Genomic DNA, 16,361 nt, shown 5'->3' on the forward strand with positions numbered 1-16,361 from the left:
TTATTTATTATGCGGCTATACATGGCTCTAGGAGAAAGGTACTTAGGAAGAGAGAGTTGAAGATAGTGAGGGCCACAGCCCCCAGAAAGCAGCCAGTGGAGGGATTTCAGGGATGGAGAGATGCAGTCCCTGGGCTTGAGGCCAAGGATAGGTCCTGTTCTGGATGAGTTAAAGGGGGCGAAGAGTAGAGTTAGGCAGATTGAGGAAGAGGCTGTTGCAGTAGTCCAGCCTAGGGAGAACCAGGGCTCTGTAGACAGTGAGCTTTTGGGGGAAGATGAGAAAAGGGAGAATCTCTCTGAGGAGATACAGCTGGAAATGGGCCTTCTTGCCAAGGTCCATGATGTGTGGGGAGAAGGAGAGAGTCTCAAAGAAGGGTGAGGACAGAGGGCCCAAGAAGCACGGCCAGAGTGAGAGGGGAAAAGTGGGAGCAGAGGTCCCAATGAAAAGGATCTCAGTCTTACTGACAATAAGGCAGAGATCTCTAGAGGGGCACCATGCCTAGATAGCGGAAAGACAGTCTGGGATGGGCATACGCCCCGGTGCAGGTCTCACAGCTCAATTTCTGGTAGGGGGTCTTCAATATGAGCCCTCTTTATTGATCGTCAATGTTCTCAAATGTGTACGGGTTCTATTCGAACTATGCCATGACTAGGTTTGTGCCCGCAACCCAGCTAAGACAGTTTCTTGCCAAAGCAAGGTGGGCAGAGTGTGTTTAGAGACCTGCATTAGCTACATTTCCTTGAATTAAAGACGAGCAAAACAGGTCGGTAAGCCATCCTAGGGCCCTGTCCCATCTTGTTTGTTCATCCTACAAATCCAGGATATTACACTACCAGAAAGCAATGCAGGTCTACTAGGAGAATGAGATGGAAACATCAACATCCCATATTTCTCCCGTTTTATCTCTGTCTACATAGCTTCCACTCTTGACAGATCTCTGTATGTCACCTGGCCTACCAGAATAAAGCCTTCACTACAAAACACACTTGAGCAGAATAAAACTTTTATACTAGATTCCCTGTCCAATGTCCTCATTATCCTACTCATGTACTGAATTGAAGGCATTGCTCTTCTGAATTTTTTATCAAATTTACACATAAGTAGCATGTTAATATAAAGCACAACCTGTAAGAACAGTTGCAAACAGAGGTCTGATTACGATGGAGTTCAGGGAGCGCACTTGCCCCTGACACGTCCCATTAGCTTCTGGTAATATCACAGGGAGGAGGATGCAATGAGAAATCACACTGACAGAAAATCAAAATCTCAGTCTAGGGAGAACATTTTTTCTGTTCTTTGAGTTGGATGTCGATTCGTGAATCGAAATTATTTTCAGGCAAGATTAAATCCCAGAAAAAATATTTAGGTGACTTCAAAGTACAGAAATTGAATTTGAGAAAAAATCACTAACTTTTTATACGTTTGAAACCGATCTGAAAAGTGTATTGTACCTTTTTCCTGCACGACTTTTTTATCCAGATTGAAGAACCCTAAATTTACAAGCATACACTTCCATGTACTTCTGAAAACGCCACTGTTCATTGAACAGCAGAACATCAGCTGGGAACTTGAAGTCTGCATAAGTGTGACGGAAAAGCCACCCCTCATTTCATGCTGCATTCTGACATGAACAGCAGGAAGGGCCTAGCAAAGAGGGTACGCAAATACCTTCATAGGAGCCAGCTGAATCGGCGTGATGCATGATGGGTCCACCACAGGCTTGGGCCTGTTGGCCGTGTCTGCCAGCAAACTCTGCCATTGTTGGGGAAGTCCTGTGAATTTCTGCTCCCTGGCATCGAAGCCAGTGTGTACCCTGTGTTCGAAGTTAGAAGGTCCAGAAATCTCAATCTTTTTCTTTTTCTTTCCAAACATGGTGGGAAATCCTGATCGGCCTAGAAAGCAAAACAGTACAGACTGTGGGTTACTTAGGAAGTGACGCACGAAATTGTATTCCAAGCATTTCTCACAAATGAACATGCAAACTGTGAAAGTCAATGCATTTTTGATTTTTTTCAACAGCAACATAGTGTTTCATAAAAGTACACGCCAATGTCATTATGGACACATACCATCGATACGTTTTGGATATGATTTTTGTTGATCAGAGGCACACACTTGTACGTCAACAGTGTGGAACACAAAATGTTTACACCCTTAAAGTGCAAATGCAAGATTGACCTTGATGAACGTCTTTACTAAGAGTTGCTCAAACTTCCTCAGGGTATCATAGAGACAGGATAACCCAACGATCCCAAGCACTGCATGTATGATATGATATACGATGTGGCATTTATAACGCGCCTATACACAAGTGACAAGGCGCGACAAGGCAAGGGAGGGGGAACAGAGGGAGGACAGAGACAACGATCTTACTAGGCCAGGTTACACTGAGATTGCGTAATGTATGTTAATCGTGCATCTACAAGGTGTGATAAAAAACATGCAATTTTGTATTTTTGATGTGTATTGTGACAGTCTAACATGTTCAATGCAATGGCATGAACACATAGGTGTATGACTGAGTGTGTGCAGGCCTATATATTTGAAAGCTCACCTTGCCTAAGGATTCTTAATCAGCTGCAGAGTATGAATGGAAGAACTAAAGAGTTTGAGTCCCCACTCTAAAAATAGAAGGGAAACTCCATCCGCTTGCGTGTACCCTCGTTGTGTGCCCTTATGCGAGTGACTGCAAGTGTACAGAGTGTTATTAATGGTGTGCTGTACAGTGGGTATTGTAACCAAACCACATTGGCCCACACTACGTTGCTTGACTGTGGGAGGCCTATAGGGGACAGGCGGGAACTTCCACAACGCAATGTTCACCCTGGAGGCAGTATAAGTTGGCTTGCGGAAGTGTACTGAAGTGTCCGTGTCCGTGTCCGTGACGGTAAACGTCTTTAGGTATGTTATTTGTTGTTATATGACCGTTGTAACTATATCTTAACCCTGTGCGATCTTATGTGATATCTCTACAGTACAGTTCAGTCCGGAATGACTTGTGTTGCATGCGTTGCTTGTGACACTGAGTAGGGGTAGGCTGGCAGGTTGTTGTATCCATAACTAGTTGATTGACAGGTTGTGAGTTTGCCGCCCCTCCTGTTGTTCTTTGTATCATATTGCTACATCACGTGTATTATACGCTAAGTGCTTTATCATTTACATAACGCCAGAGTTCTGGTGTGCTTGTCAAAAGGAAAAAAAAGGAGGCTATATCAACTGGGTGTTAAGTTGACTGGGTATAGTTGGACACCAGTGGACATCTGTAGGTGACTACGTGAACATGAGTACTCGGCACTAGACGTCGTACACACTGCCCATTGTAAGGTGGTTCGTGCCATGTGCGCCATGAATGCGAGTAAAATGAGTCGGAGACAGATCCCAACACAAAACAGCGTGGTCGGTGTGTTTGTCCCTCCCGGATAATCACGCATCCTGAAAAGCAAACGGGCACGCGCAAAATGACCACATATTATACCAACGCTGATGAACTTGATTGTGCTGAGGTACTGTAGGAAGCGCTGGATGTAACCAGTGAACTTCAAGACTCGCTCAGTTGTCTTGGTTCGAAACTGGTCAGTGATTTGCTTGTTCCTCGAGTAATAAGTTGCACTTGAACTCGGAACTGTTATTGAATCAGAACAAGGAAATGGTGTTGTATCCAGTGTGGAAAGCATTTCAGAAATAGTATGCTTGATGCAAGTGGATGGCACAGTCTCACAGTATAGCTGTCACAATGCCCTGAAAGTACAAACTGACCGCGGCAATATACCCTGTACTGATTTAGGAAAAATAAACCCACTTCCAACTAATGAACAGGTACAGGTGCAGGAGACGGATGGGTTTGAGACCTGTAATTTTGGTGGTTGTACTGGTTCCACTCTTACCACACTTGCCACAGTCACCAACCATCACACTCAAACCATGCATACCACAGAGGCTCAAATACGCATAGCTATCACGAACAGTATTGATATCTTAGCTCCTCAGAACCTTTCAATTCATATGAATACTAGCATGGATGAAATGGAGCTGGAATATTTGGGTCCTTCATTAGACCATTCTTTCCCACTGTTATGTGACCCAGCTGACATCCAGCAATGCTTATTAAAATTAGATGCTGAAATTGATGATGAAAAAGATAGCTGTAAGAATGCTTCCATTAATGTTTTGAGTACTTATAACATGCCTTGTAGCCCTGTATTGGATTTAAATAAGAATGTTGCGTCAACTTCATCATTGCAAGTTATCAATCCTAAAAATAATTATATCATTGATGAACAAGCCAAATTAATACCTGTCGCGAATATAAGCAATAATATTGCTTCTAATGATATACCTCGCGATATAACAGCCAGAACAGCTAGTGAATCAAGAATGGACAGTATGTCCTCGGACTAAATATTCCAAGCATTTGAACGATTATTAAAAACACTCATAGATAAATGTGAAAACATGGAAATTAAATTGGACTTGCAATCCTTAATGTTGCACAAAAGCATAACCCGAGGAAAGAAAACTATGCATGATCAACCAACATACATCAATGCACGCTCTATAGCTGCCCATGCCTCAGAAATACACGATTATATTATTGATCAGCAACTAAACTCGCTCATAGTGACAGAAACTTGGCTCCACCAAGCTTCGGGACCAATACTCACTATTGCCATCCCTCCAGATTACACCATCCTTAGGACTGATAGAATTAAGTCAGTAGGTGGGAGAGTAGACATTATTGCTAAAACCCACCTCAAAAAAAGAGCCTCCCCCATTGACAACCTAGATGGGTATGAAATTCTACTAGCTAAACTAGCTACAAACCCCAAACTATTAATTTAGTAACTATATACAGAGCACCCAATACCAACTCACAGCCCGAGTTAGATATACCATTATCACTAAGTCCACTCATCAAACCGAAGATAAAATGCATCATTCTTGGTGACTTGAATCTCGGCTTTATAGCCAAGATTACAAAGCAGAAGCCCTACACAATGCTCTGAAAGACATGCTGTTCACACAACTCGTGAATGCCCCTACCCATATTAAAAGTAGAATGCTGGATTGAATATTACCCCTTAATGCCATAGAATCTATCAATCCGCTACTCTGGACTGATCACCATAGTGTTAACTTCTCTATCATGTGTAATGAGCCTGGCTTACCTAAATCCACCACGTTGGATTCCTATGTAACCAGGAATATTCACAAACTCTCCGCTGAAAACCTTAACCCAATTCTAAAAAATACCCCCGCAGACAAGACGATAATCAATGATAACCCTTGCTCCCTTGCAGACATCTACCATAGCTGCCTCACAAACACGATAGATACTGTAGCACCTTGTGTCACTAAAACCAGACAAACTGATACAAAATCCTCCATCTGGTTTAATGATGAACTAGTATCACTCAGGCGAATCAAACACTCGTTCGAACACCTCTATAACAAATCCTATGCCCTGGAGACCGCTGACGCCTTTAACATTGCAAACAAAACCTACAAAGCAGCCATCATTGCACACAAAGCAGATGCGCTCAATACCAGGATCAGTAATGCACCCTCGGACTCAAAAGAACTGTTCTCCATCCTTAAGGAGTTGTAAAGCCCTAGCCCAATCAACCCTGTTCAACCAAGCAAACAATGGTGCACCACCATTCAAGGTGCCCTCGCCGCAAAAATCAAACTGCTACAAACTAAAATCATCATCAAAAGAAAAGTACTAGCTGAAAAACACACCACCTCCAACCCAACCACTAGGCACACAGAATGCAACACCCCAGCATTTCATTTCTCCTTAGTCTTCCAAGAAGTAGTGCTCAATACCATAGCTAAATTGAAAGCCTCTAATGGGAGAAAAGGGGACAATTTCCCAGCACACCTAGTCAAACTATGTGCCCCCACCCTTACACCTATTATCACAAACTTTGTTAACGCTTCTTTCAATTCTAGCTTGGTCCCAGCCAGTATCAAAGAAGCCTGGGTCACGCCACTATTAAAAAAGCCTATGTTGGATCCTCTAGTTCCTTCCAATTACCGGCCCATAACTATGGTCCCTTTCCTCCTTAAAATTATTGACAAAATAGCATACAATCAAATACAAACTCACCTTGAACACAACAAACTCTTAGGAGCCAGAGAATCCGGGTTCAGACCCAACCACAGTAGTGAAACTGCTCATACAGATTTGAAAATCCAAATAGATACTATCAGAGATTCAGGAAACATTGCTATATTGCTGTTGCTGGACTTATCAGCAGCATTTGACCTTGTAGACCATGAAAAACTCTGTTATACACTAGCAAAAGACTTTAATTTTTCCAACAATGCCACACTTTGGATTAAATCATTTTTACCTGAACATACGTCCAGAGTTGCCATTGGCAAAGATGCTGCTGATCCCATAGCTGTCCCCCAAGGATCATGCCTTTCCCCCACCCTCTATAATGCCTATACAAAACTTCTATTCTCAGCACTAGGCGATATGGGTGTCATCTACACAAACTTTGCAGATGCTACCCAGATCCTTATCCCTATCACCGGGGAATACACACAAGACATCCAGACCATTAACAAAGTTTAGGCCATCATTCAAAATTGGATGGCAATGAATAGCCTTTGCCTTAATGATGAGAGGACCGAGATCCTCATCGTGGGATCCCAATCAAGAATAGGCAACCTCCACCCAGACTACACACACATCAATATTGACGGTACCTTGATCCCAGTACTCAAGCAAGTAAAAACTCTATATCTAGATTCTAATCTCACCATGAACAAACACATCTCAGCCCTCTCATCCTCCACAGCATACACCGCCAAACTCATTGCCCTAAGCCGCCAATTCCTCACACCTTCCAACTGTATCAGGTTGGTCAGAGCTCAGATTTTAACTAAGCTCGACTACTGTAATGCCCTTCTGCTAGGAACTTCCAATACCAATATCAGTAAGTTACAAATACTGCAGAATAAAGCCCTTAGAGCTGCCCTAGGTTTAAAGAAATCAGAACACATCTCCAACATTAGGTGAGAAAACCACTTGCTGCCTACCAAAGCTAGAATCATTTTCAAAACCCTATGGTACACAAATGTCTTACGAATAAAGCCCCATCGTCTCTTCTGCCTGTAAATCCTAGTAATACCGGGATATATCGGGCGGCAGACACTTTATGATAGTTCCCCAGTATCCCAACAAAATTACTGTCTAGCTGTCATAAGAAATATGTTATCCGGAATATACCGAAAGGCGAATTCATTCGAGCCAGAAGGAACTGTTCGAGTAATGTTGACTTTAAAGAAGAATGTCAATTTATACGTAGACAGTTTCTAACAAGAGGTTATGATAAGGATGTTGCGAAAAACGCAGAAGAATCAGTTATGAGTCTGAAGAGAACGGAACTGCTCACTCACGAAACCAAAGAGAATGTACCCTATAGTAACAAACTCCAATTCATTACGAGGTTTAATGCAGATAGTTCAGATTTGTATAACATTGTTAAAAAACACTCGCATTTACTTAAACTTGACAATGATATCCCACCTTGGCTAGATCCCCACCCTAGCTTTATCTTCAGTAAAGCAGTAAATCTAAAAAATATTCTGTCACCGTCATTTATGGATAATGAACATTCAACAAAGACCTGGCTAAGCCAGACCAGCAGTTATGGTTTCCACAAATGTGGAAGTTGTTCAATGTGCGAGTATGCACTAGTAACTAACACAATAGACTTTGATAAATTAGGTTCACATCGAATTAACTCCTTCATTAACTGCAATTCAAAATAGTGTGTCTATTGCATTTTATGTGTGTGCGGTCAGCGCTATATTGGCAGTACTATCAGACCACTAAAGATAAGAATACGAGAACATCTGTCCACTATTGCTAATCAGGACTCTAAATACCCATTGGCAACACATTGGCAAAAGGAACACCAACTTGAAGACAAGTCTAATATCAGATTCGCTGTCATGGTAAAAGTTTCACTGCCTCAACGTGGTGGGAACTTAACCCTAAAATTGAGACAATTGGAAGCCAGACTCATTTGCCAACATCGCACGGTTGCACACGGTCTTAACACTGACCATGAACTATCTGTGTTCCTCTAACTTGATGCAAACCACAAATGTTACCCCAATTGGTAGATCAGTACTCAAAGCTCACCATTTGGCAATTTAAAAGTCTTTAGCATGTAAGGTTGTCTCTCCCGCTCTATGTACTCATAATCACAATTCTTCACTTTTAAGGATCTTTCCACGTCAAACAGCTCCTAGACATGCTGCTTAGCTGAGAATATGGTGTAAGGACACAAGGGAACAAGTATATTACCCAGAGAAATAACGAGTGAACCATATATGTATTGAGTCTTCATATGCATTACTTTGCATATAGTCCTATGAACAGATTTAGTTTTAGATTGCACTAATCATAAATAGTGAAGGCAAGCGTCCCCAGATAGCACGATCCTCCCCGCAATGAGAGACAGTAATGGACTCTCCCAGGATGGGAATAAGGCCAGGATAAAGTGCGGGTGAGCTTAAATGGGAGTTTATCAATCAAAATAGGGCATGCAAAGAACTCTGCAAACTCAGAGAGCGCTCTGTCTGACAATCGCAAAAACAGGCGTATATATTTACAAAAAACGTCATAAGAACCTACATGCTATAGGGGGCACAAGTTTGTGGGGATTGGGTGGCGACGACTAGCTATAGGTGCTGCTGCGATGTGGTTTGCCGCGGCTGGAGGGCGTCACTGGTTACCCTTGTGGGTTGGGCTGGGCCTGGCAGGTCAGCTGGGCTCATCCGGGTGGTGTTGTTGTGCCAACCATGATCAGTGTCAGAGATGAATGTCTTTCCTGACTTTCTGCCCTAGGGCCACGCACACCGCAGTCATTCAACATTGCAAAATTATCTTCCCATGTAAATCTTCCAATAGGTTATTCCACAGGTTAATGCAACACAGGAGGAATGCACCTAGAGTGGGGTCTGTCGGCGATTCGTCAATACATGGTTACCACCATCCTGTTGACCGGGTATCAGAGGTCGTGGGGCTGGGTCTAGGGGCAGGGGACAGGCGGTCTATGTTATCATGTCTTGTTAGAAGTCATTATGGATGTGTTCTTGTGATGTTGCCATAATATTGGGTGTCCTAATTTTACAGGGGCCATTAACCTAGGGTAGGTCAGCGGGTTGTGGAGTCTAGGACAGGGCGCCTTTGGATCTGTGTTTTAAGGCCGGGGTTTACTGCTGGGTTGTAAATAATTCAGGTGGCAGGCTGTGGCCTTGGGTGCTGCGGGGGAATGTGAATACTTGAAGCGGCTCCAGCCGAATTGGGGGAGGTGGAGCAGTGTGGCACAGGCCTCTGCTTTTTCGTCTGGTAGACTTCACTGGGAGGGAGGGGGAATGGCCTTGCATGTGCTCACAAAGGTATTTTCCTCGTGTGTTGCAGATTTGGGGTGGAAGAGACATAAACATTCATATAATATACAATACTCATTAAGTCTTTCCAAAGCTCACGTTTTTGACATTGCCGGTGCCATCTATATGGCCAGTTTGAGCACATTACTTGTACACTACGTTTTTAGCAACTACAACATTTTGTTATATGCTTATACATACACAGTAAGTGAGGTAGTAGTAAGGTTGGTGGAGCACGCAGGAACAACCCGCCAATGCGCCTGGCGGCAGTAGTGCATAGTGGGCTCGGTCACCCATATGGTGCATCTTCGTGCACCCCTTACATGAGCCCTCAGTATGGTTGCATTTGTCTTCCCTTGCACTCTAGCAGCATTAGTTCAGTTTTGGCGCGGGACTGTGGGATGCAGTCTTTTCGATAACACACATAAAATGAAAAACCACCGGGACACTTTTACCATTTGCACATAGTTACAGGGATGTGGGTGCTTCATCCCTACTGTTATATGAGCACCCATCCTGCCATTTTCATATATTTTACAAATTTTTTAGTCAGAGAGGTTGTGGAGAGAACGCTTTCATCAAAGGTGGTTTACTCATTAGAATTTGGGGACATTGCTTTTTGTCAGGGGACCATTGTACAGTTCTTTTCCACCCAGGCCCTGCTGGCCGGGTCATGCAGGAAACAGCGATGCACTGCGGAAGGTGAAATGTTACAGTGTTGGTATCTAACACTAGCTCATGTCCGTCTGCTAGTGGGAACGGGCTCTTAGCGGATCTGCCAGGGAGCTGTGGCCACAGGGATAAGCGATACTCTCGACGGGTGGGGGCCGTATGGCAGTTCGCAGGGCTCAAGCCATTTCTATTATACAAAATGGTTTCCAGGGCCTAGCTAAATTGGACAGGTTTGGTCAATGTCTTCAGCGAGTGCCCCACCCGCCACCTGGGCCCTGGTGGCAGGAAGGGCACCCGGCGAGCCATGAACCTCGCCGGGGGAGCAGAGGCATGGGAGGGGGGTCTTCTGGACCAGTCCTCCCATACATTTCCCCCCTTTCGTTACCTAAGTCACGAATACTTTAAATCCTCCAATCTCCTGCACTCTTCCTCGTCAGCTTTAGCGTCATCCCATGCAGGGGTGCCTTTTATGGGCATCCATGCCCTGCATACCCCTTGCAGGCTTTCACCTCTCCTAGCATATTCATCTGGGGTACAGGTCAGGTATATACAACCGTAATCCCCTTCTAAGTCCACCCACACTTCCTCGTACCATTCGAGTACCCAGGGCTCTTTAATTGTGGTACGCCAGAGCTTATCTACTATATCCTTGTCATGGTACATGGGCACCATCTGGAATCTTGACGTGTAATCTGTACCCGTTTGTACCTGTGCTTCCTGCATAGTTTCCATTGTACCGCGGGCGTTGCCCATTGTCACCATCATCATTGCACCATTCGGTACTGCATTGGCGCAACATCGAAGACCAACCTGGCACAGGCAAAAAATGAAAAGGAGGAACACTACGGCCGGCATCAGAAACTTGACAGTCATTCCCAGCCATGATGGGACCCAGGAGAAGATATTGTCGAACCATGTACTTTCCTCTGCTCCACCTTCCATTCTCATTCTTTCTCCTAGGCTATGTACTGCTTTCATCACATGGAAAAGGGAGCCGTTATCTGCGTCTTCAGAAGGTACGAAAGTGCAGCAGGCACTTCCAATTTTTCGGCAAACACCTCCGTCCATTGCTGTGAACAGGTCCAAGACATACCTGTTCTGCATGGTCATTAGCCGCAGTGCTCGTAGTTCTACTTTTATTACGTTAAACCCTTCTTCATTATCATTTGCCAATTGGATCAGTTCCCAACGTGTGATTTGGAGCCACTTTGCGTTTGCTCGCGCCTGGATGCTTGGGATGAGTGAGGCGAAGAACGTTTCTGCAGAGCTGAATAATAGATATCTATCTGGGATCTGTGCCAGCAGTTCTGATGATGCTTTTGATATGTAGTTCGATGACCATCTGTTTCGGGACAGCGCCCCTTCCTTGTTTCCGGGAGACAGGACATATACTTGTGATTCTGCAGTTGGTGGGGCCCTACTCTGTTGAGATATTCCTCGCGTCTCCTTGCCCCCATCAATGTGGCGTTCCGGTATTACCATTAGCGCGGAGTGCAGGGTGGCCAATGAACAGCTGCCACCCCAGGATTGTGGGAGGTGCAGGTATGCTTGGTTGCCACATACCCAACAGGTGTCCATTAGGGCTGCTGTCCCTTTTCTCATATCTGGGATGGTGAGGGTCTTGTTACAGTTCTTGTTTGCCCCCATGGTGGTTCTCCCGTCTCCCTTGAAACATAGTTCATAGTTTATTTCTTTCTGCAGCTTGAAGGGTTTTTCAATAGCCGTTACCCAAGTCAATTTTGAGATGTGTTCCTTCCATATGGGTGTGCATGTCTCTTCTATCCATTGCAGTTTCTCTGGTGCCACACCCTGCAGTGCTTCAGCCTTGCACATTATTTCCTCGTCCTTCCACTTGTTGTCCGGAAAAAGTGTCCCTTGTATTATAAAAAATGGCTCCTCCAAACAGACCACTCCTACTTCCTTGGGGTAACAGGTCTTTTCGTTCTGCAGCATCCTGAAAGTTACCTCATGTGCCTGGAAGGTGTTCTTAATTCTGCACAACGTGAGATGAAGGGGACACTGGGCATCGACAATAGGCAACTCTTTCGGTAACAATACTTTGGGTGTACCTGAAGCATGGGGAATGAGGGAGCAGACATAACAGCTCTCGTTCGTTGTTTGCTTAGCCGTTGCACTCATGTCCGCATACCATTTATTTGTTTGGTGGGGGTGCTGTGGGTCTTCCATTTTGTCTAATCCTAGCCCATAATATTCATCATATTTCCTCCTCCCCGCCTCCCTTTTCCGCCTGTTATTCCTTTTTCTAAGGTATTTCCCGGTCTCATGGGCAATGGACAGTGTGGGCCCCCCGTTCTCCCTCTCCCCCCCCTTTGCCCAATTATCATTTAATGGTTCATATCTCGCTGTCATTTCTTCATCCCTCTTCTTTATGCTATCTGGCAGTGTGTTTTTGGTTACAAGAGTGGGCTTGCTGGTGAGGGTGTTATATAACCAGGATATAGCAGAGGGGTTACGGTCATTTAGACTGCGGGCATTGAAATTAGATACCTTTGGCGGGGAAAGTGTGCTGTTTTGCAGTTTTCCCTGCAGATCTTCATTATGCGAGATAGCAACATTGGATGGTGTCGTGTAATATCCCCATACCAATTTAGTTCCATCCCATACCAAAAAAATCACCTTCTTTAGTATTTACAATTGCTGTTTTATTTGTCACATTAGTCCCGTTGATCCCTCCCCTCTCGTTCATCTCGATAGAGATGAACGCTATAAACCAATATGTAACTAGGCCAACCATCATTGTGAAAAATAATGCAATGCATATCGACAATCCACACTCATACGAATATCTACATCTTTCAGCTAAAAATTCTCTATATCTAATAAATCTATCCGTTGCAGACTGCCCGTTAGTTGCCATGGTATTTCCTGTTTGAAATATAAAAGTGCATTAAATGCATGCATGTAAAGATTTTGTTGGCACTACCAGTGCCGAGATATCATGGAAGGGGAATGGAAGTGGGTAGGGGGTGGGTTTGGGGATGTACAGACAAGGGAGCAGACACTATACATTTTTATCACATTTAGTATTTACACATAAGTCTGTGTATATATATATATTTTGTTTTCAATCTTTTCATTTTTATAGATACCCTTAAATGTAATGGTTCTCGTCATCAACTTTCTCAATCAGGTGCATATCCGTCACACACATGTTCACATTCATTCATTATTTTCATTTGTATTGGTTGCTGTTGTCTGTGCCCCCTCATCCACCTCCTCCCTCACACTATTATATGCCCTTCGTACATCCGTCAAATGTATCCAATACTTAAGGCCCTTCACTTTTACAGCCGCAGGAGTACAAAATACCACTTCGTATGGGCAGTGGAACCGTGGTGCATTCCACCGACGCACGGCTTAAGGCCGTTCATCTTTTCTACTACGCCATTACTTTGAGGATGATAAATCGAACACAATTTATGTTTTATTCCCAATAGTGTCGTTACTTCTTTGAAAAGCTCGTTCACAAAGTGAGTGCCGTTGTCTGAGCGAACTACGTCACAAATCCCCCAGCGCGGGAATACTTCCCTTACTAGGAATTTTGCAGCGCTTTTAGCATCAGGTCGTGCACATTGGCCTGCTTCCACCCACCTTGAAAATGGGCATACAACCACAATCATGTACTGTCCCCCATTGCACCTTTCTCCCATGTCTGCGTAGTCAATGTGCAGCTCTCTGAATGGCCCAACAGGCTTTGGAATTGTTCCCCTGTGTGTACGTAATGTCATCCCAGAGTTGTATATCTGGCATATTGTGCACTCCATTGTCAATCTAGATATGTGCTCCTGAAGACAGGGCACGAACCACTCCTCTTGTATCTCTGCTGCAATGTGTTGTTTCGTGTTATGTGCTGGGAAGTGTAATTGTTGAAACGCTATTTCTAATAGTTTTACTGGCATTACCACTTTTCCTGAGTTATTTTGTCACCAGAGTAAGTCTGTTGCTGATTGGCTGCACCCTCCTTTTTCCCACATCATTTTTTCATCGCAACTTGCTCCTTCCTGTAATTCTAGTATTTGTGATATGGGCATCGCATTGTATCCTTCTGGGAGCTCTTTGTTTGTCTTATGCTGCAGCATGTACTCACCTGTTTCATGTTTTTCTAAGTATGAAGCTTCCTTGGCAGCAGCGTCCGCTGCCGCGTTCCCCAAAGACACAACATCTGTGTTGGACGTATGTGCTTGGCACTTCACTACTGCTACCACTGTTGGGTCTTTTAGGGCCTCAATTAACTCCTTCAGCAATTCTGCATGCTGCACTGGAGTCCCATCTGCTCTTCGAAACCCCCTCCAACCCCATCTTGCCAGACCTCCATGTACTGTTATCGTCATGTAAGCTGAATCTGTGTATATTGTTACTGCACAACCTTTAGCGGCATGTAGTGCTTCTATTAGGGCAATGAGTTCCGCCGCCTGTGCTGAGAAATGGGATGGAAGGCGGTACTGCACTAATGTCTCATACTCACCTTCTTCCAACCTCACCACCGCCAACCCCACATGTTTCTCTCCTGTGTCCATGTCGATTGATGCTGACCCATCCACAAAGTACACCTCCCCCTCGTTCAGGGCATTCTCGCACACCATTGTGTCCTCCCCTGTTTCCCCTGTGTAAGTTGCACAGTTGTGTTCCTGCATGTCCTCCAGTGTGCATGCTTCTGTAATGAAGGTTGCTGGATTCACTGTCCTGCATCGTACCACATTGATATTGGCGCTCGACAATATTATTTCATAGGCAGTTGCTCGCTGTGTGGTCAGTGTACTTTTTGATCTTTCAAATATTGCAAATAATGAATGTTCCACAAACAATGTGACAGGGCATCCCATTACTATTGTGTCACATTTCTCAATGGCGAACGCGGCGGCGGCGGCGGCGAGAGATTGCTCGCACGCGAAGTGTCCTTTTATCACCGCATCCAAGGTGCCACTATAGTAAGCCAATGGTTTGTGTCCCAGAGAAGTCTTTTGTGTCAGTACAGCGGTCATGAGTGTTCCCTTACAATGTGAAAATAGGAAAAATTTGCGTTCATAATCAGGGTTGACGAGTACTGGAGCACTCGAAATCAATTCTTTTAGTGACTTGAATGAGTCACTCATCTCTTCTGACCATTCTATTTTCCTGTTCTCGTGTTGTGCCTCCTTGAGTGCTTGCAGTAATGGTCTTGTGTAAGCTGCATAATCTAGTATCCATGCTCTGCAATAATTGCACATTCCCAGGAATTTCTGCATCTCCTTCACTGTTGTGGGTTCTCTTACTGATCTTATGGCTTCTACCCTGTCAGGGATTATTCTCTTTCCGCCTTTTGATATCAGCTGCCCTAAGTATAAGACCTCTTCCTGACAGTATTGTAGCTTTTCCTTGTCCACTTTGTAGCCCTTGTTTGCCAGCAGTGACAAGAGTGTTATTGAGTCTTTTCTGCACGTTTCTTCATTCTGTGCGCAGACGAGCAGATCGTCTACATACTGAATGATTGTGCTTTCAACTGATAAATTACCCAGGTCTTCGTGTAGTATGCGGTTGAATATACTTGGGCTCTCACAGTATCCCTGTGGTAATCTGAAATGTTCGTATCTCTTTCCCCCTAAGGTGAATGCTGTCAGGTATCTGCTTTCTTCAGCCAACGGGATGGAGAAGAATGCGTTTTTCAAATCGACCACTGTAAAATGTGATGCTGTTTTTGGGATACTGCACAATATTGAAGCAGGGTTCGGGACTAAAGGGAACTCTTTCTGTATGACATCATTTAAGGGGCGAAAATCCTGAATCATCCTCCAAGCCCCTCCCTTTGTTTTTTTAATTGGGTAAATACAGGTGTTGCATGGTGAGTTTGAAGACACTATTATTCCCTGAGCTAATAATGCATTTATTGTCTCTTTTATTCCTTCCTCCGCCTCGCGGGACAATGGATATTGCTTTACTCGGGGTAAGATTGCCCCTTGTTTGAGTTTTATGACCACTGGCGTCACTCCATGCAACAACCCCACATCATGGGGGCCCATTGTCCACAAATGTCCTGGCACCAGTTGCATGTCATCGTCAAAAAATGACGGCGGTGTTCCCACTTCCACCATCAATTGAACGGGAATTTGCCTAGCCTCAATCAAAATGTCACAGGGCATTGCTATTTCCATTATTATTTCACCATCATTGTCTGAATCAGAGAAGAGATCCTCATCAGATAAGTCTCGTAGGGCAATATTGGCGTTAACGCACAGCACAGTGCGCCATTCACATCCATCTATGTCCATCCCAATTAC

General features: G+C 44.3%; 1 protein-coding gene across 2 annotated transcripts in view; it reads right to left on the reverse strand.

Moving 5' to 3' along the window:
• PAK5 (p21 (RAC1) activated kinase 5) overlaps positions 1–16,361 on the reverse strand; it is a 1,510,924-nt gene that overhangs the window by 922,644 nt on the left and 571,919 nt on the right. For both annotated transcript variants that reach the window (XM_069608301.1, XM_069608302.1), the window contains exon 2: positions 1,669–1,892. In XM_069608301.1, coding sequence (XP_069464402.1) covers positions 1,669–1,872 — 204 coding nt within the window. In that variant the 5' untranslated portion in view covers positions 1,873–1,892. The remainder of the gene's footprint in view (positions 1–1,668; positions 1,893–16,361) is intronic.

The sequence above is a fragment of the Ambystoma mexicanum genome, chromosome 4q (assembly GCF_040938575.1).
Source record: "Ambystoma mexicanum isolate Mex_15411 chromosome 4q, UKY_AmexF1_1, whole genome shotgun sequence".
NCBI classification, from domain to species: domain Eukaryota; kingdom Metazoa; phylum Chordata; class Amphibia; order Caudata; family Ambystomatidae; genus Ambystoma; species Ambystoma mexicanum.